The sequence below is a fragment of the Amphimedon queenslandica genome, unplaced genomic scaffold (assembly GCF_000090795.2).
Source record: "Amphimedon queenslandica unplaced genomic scaffold, v1.1 AMPQUscaffold_8860_Cont19200, whole genome shotgun sequence".
In the NCBI taxonomy this organism is placed as follows: domain Eukaryota; kingdom Metazoa; phylum Porifera; class Demospongiae; order Haplosclerida; family Niphatidae; genus Amphimedon; species Amphimedon queenslandica.
Window position 1 is genome coordinate 1 of NW_003550867.1, and position 2,876 is coordinate 2,876.

The 2,876-nt window shown below is 34.9% G+C and overlaps 1 protein-coding gene across 1 annotated transcript; it reads left to right on the forward strand.

Annotated features, from left to right (window-relative positions):
* The first annotated feature begins 602 nt into the window (after positions 1-602).
* Positions 603-1,912, forward strand: LOC109591141 (uncharacterized). The gene is made up of 5 exons (XM_020006939.1): positions 603-779; positions 833-923; positions 975-1,057; positions 1,275-1,356; positions 1,674-1,912. Exons 3-5 carry the CDS (start codon positions 996-998, stop codon positions 1,896-1,898), a joined length of 369 nt encoding a protein of 122 aa, XP_019862498.1. The 5' UTR covers positions 603-779; positions 833-923; positions 975-995; the 3' UTR covers positions 1,899-1,912.
* Positions 1,913-2,876: the final 964 nt, after the last annotated feature.

The window sequence follows — 2,876 nt, forward strand, 5'->3', positions numbered from 1 at the left end:
TTGTTTTTTGAAATTTTTTATGTTCTTGTAGTACAGGGATTTTGGCCAAATTTTGCCAAAAATGACTAGGAGAAAATTCTTGATTTTTATAATTTTTTCTGATACATAATATACATGTTGTTATGTTGTGTAGAAAGTTTGAGGGGATTCTAATCAAAATTGGATTTTTTATGATTTTTAAAATTTGCTCCAAAATCCGACCTTAGTCCCTGTACTATAGTACAGGGATTTTGGCCAGATTTCACCAAAAATGATGAGGTGAGAATTCTTCATTTTTATAATTTTTCCTGATGCATATACATGTTTTTATGTTGTGTAGAAAGTTTGAGCAGATTACAATTAAAATTGGATTTTTTATGATTTTTTTAAGTTGATCCAAAATCGGACCAAAGTCCCTGTATTATAATACAGGGATTTTGGCCAAATTTTGCCAAAAATGACTAGGAGAGAATCATTCATTTTTATAATTTTTCCTGATGCATATGCATATTGTTATGTTCTGTAGAAAGTTTGAGCAGATTCTGATTAAAATTAAATTTTTTATGATTTTTAAAAGTTGCTCCAAAATTGGGCCAAAGTCCCTGTACTGTAATACAGGGAGTCAAACTCATGAATCTCATCCTGTTTAGCTCACTTAGCATGCTTTTATGAGCGAGGGGTTTGGCCAGCCAATGGTTTGTCTGTATTGTGTAGGTTCTGTCATGGCTGGAGAAGAATGTCAAAGTTGTTATAGAAAGAGTGAGCAATGGGGACCCTCTTGTCAAGCAGTGCTCTGAAAAGTAAAATATGAACAATCTCTTTCTAATGATTAATACTTTTCGTAATTAATTAGGAGACTGAGGTGCTATGTTGGTACTCCAAAAAACATTTATCGTCACGTCGTCCTCTCAGACCTTGAATCAGTTAGCACTTCACTGCCACAGGTAAGAGAGAGGTTGTGAATGGACCCCTCATACTGGTTCTGGTATTATTAGGAAATTACAAGAACCTCAATAATGATGTATGACCCCCTACCACCCGAGGACAGCACTCGGGGCTACAAGTGTCCTTCAAAAAAGTAAATGTAGCACTTTTAAATTGATTGTTAAAAATATTAAAACGTTTATTAAATAAATGAAGTGCATGGTAGTGATTTATAGGTACATGTACATGTATTTTTATGCTCTGATTTTTCTCCATTAATGTTGAGCTGTGAGTGATGAAATTTAACAATGAAAATTATTATTACTGGCAGTAACAGTATTAGTAATCTTTATTATCCTTTCTTGTTGCAGGAGACGTAATCCGTTAGAAAATGATGAGAGTCATCCATTAGCATTATTTTTAAGATCTTTATTGCCAAGTTTTAACATGGAGGTACTGGAAACACACACACACAACTGAAAGACACAATAATGTGCATCAATGTCATGATCATAATGTGTTTCAAGTCTCTCAGCTATTTTTGGCCATATTTGAATGTTTTGAATTGCCACAACTCTAGGTATCATGATCAGAATTGTTTCAGATTATGCGTAGCACAATACAGCACCATACAGTTAGAACTACATGTAGTTATTCAACTAATCTTATTAATGCTTAGTCGTTCAGATTTTCATGTAGATACTTTCATGCTCATATTTCATTCCTCAATATTCCAGTCTCATACTCCCATTTTCCATTCCAATACTTAGGCTCCGGTTCCAAGACAGAGAGTTGCTGGTATACCTGAACAAGAGGCTGAGGAAGTACCAGCAGGAGGAGCTATTGGAGGTGGTGCAGGTAGAGAAAGACTTGAAGAAGCCATTGGACAATTGACAGACTCAGTTAGGACACTGCTAGAGACTATCAGACTTGCTATTAACAGAGAGGGAGGAGGAGAGAGTGGTGAAGAGAATAGTGACAATGATATTGATTGATTGATTTATAATATTTATATTAATTATTATTTTTCAAATAATAATAATTGTTAAGACATCACTAAAATTAATACAATTGAGAAAATAAATTAACTTGATACACACTATAATCCTGGTGCTACACCTAACTACAATAATAGTTTTGATTAAACATGCTCATAGCAAGGAAAGGTTAAGATTGATACTATCTGACCTAAGGTCTTGACAACAGAACTTTCCATGACTTATATACACAAAGTCAGAAACACAGTCTCCTTCACCTTCCAGCCCAATTTTGCAGCAACAAGGTACTAAGCAATCATTCCTTTGATGTTGGGTTTTTTGATTTCATAATTCATTATACTGATCATGTACATATACATGTAAATGTACATGAAAGCTACATTACTGGTATAACATGCATATAGCCAGAAGTGCATTTTATTTATATTTACAAAAGTGCATTTATTTCCTAAAACTTGACTTTGTTATTCACTCAAGATTAAAAAACAAAATATGCAGAGGGGGGACAAAGATTAAAACTTAATGTGATTACATCAGCGAATGTATAGTTCAATAATATCAATTGGAGTGGCTTCATCAGGATACCCCTCACTGCTACACATCCTCAGCTCAATATCATCATCAGTTGAATTGACTATTGACCTAACAAAACACGGCATGCCAGTAGAATTACAACAAGGAGACTCCAGGTTATTGCACTGCAGCCCATCCCAGAGTGGATCATCAGGATAGAGTGTACCTTCAGCAAAGTTGTCTTTAATTGTTTGAGCCTCACAATAATAATCATTACCAACAAAAAGTGGTGTAGAATCCCCACTATATTCAGCAATGCAAGGACATGAGGAACCATCAGACTCATCTTCTGCATAACCAGCAGCATAGGTCCAGATATGCTTGCGTGGGTTGCTACCATAAGTAATTGAGACACCATCAACATAGACTCCATCAATGTCTAAAGGGTTAAAGCTATCTCCA

Bases quoted from the DNA above. Each gene is read 5' to 3' on its own strand.
- LOC109591141 (XM_020006939.1), top strand. From the start codon at position 996: ATGATGTATGACCCCCTACCACCCGAGGACAGCACTCGGGGCTACAAG. The intron at 1,058-1,274 runs GTAAATGTAGCA...TTCTTGTTGCAG, and splicing joins TACAAGTGTCCTTCAAAAAA to GAGACGTAATCCGTTAGAAA. The intron at 1,357-1,673 runs GTACTGGAAACA...TCCAATACTTAG, and splicing joins TGCCAAGTTTTAACATGGAG to GCTCCGGTTCCAAGACAGAG.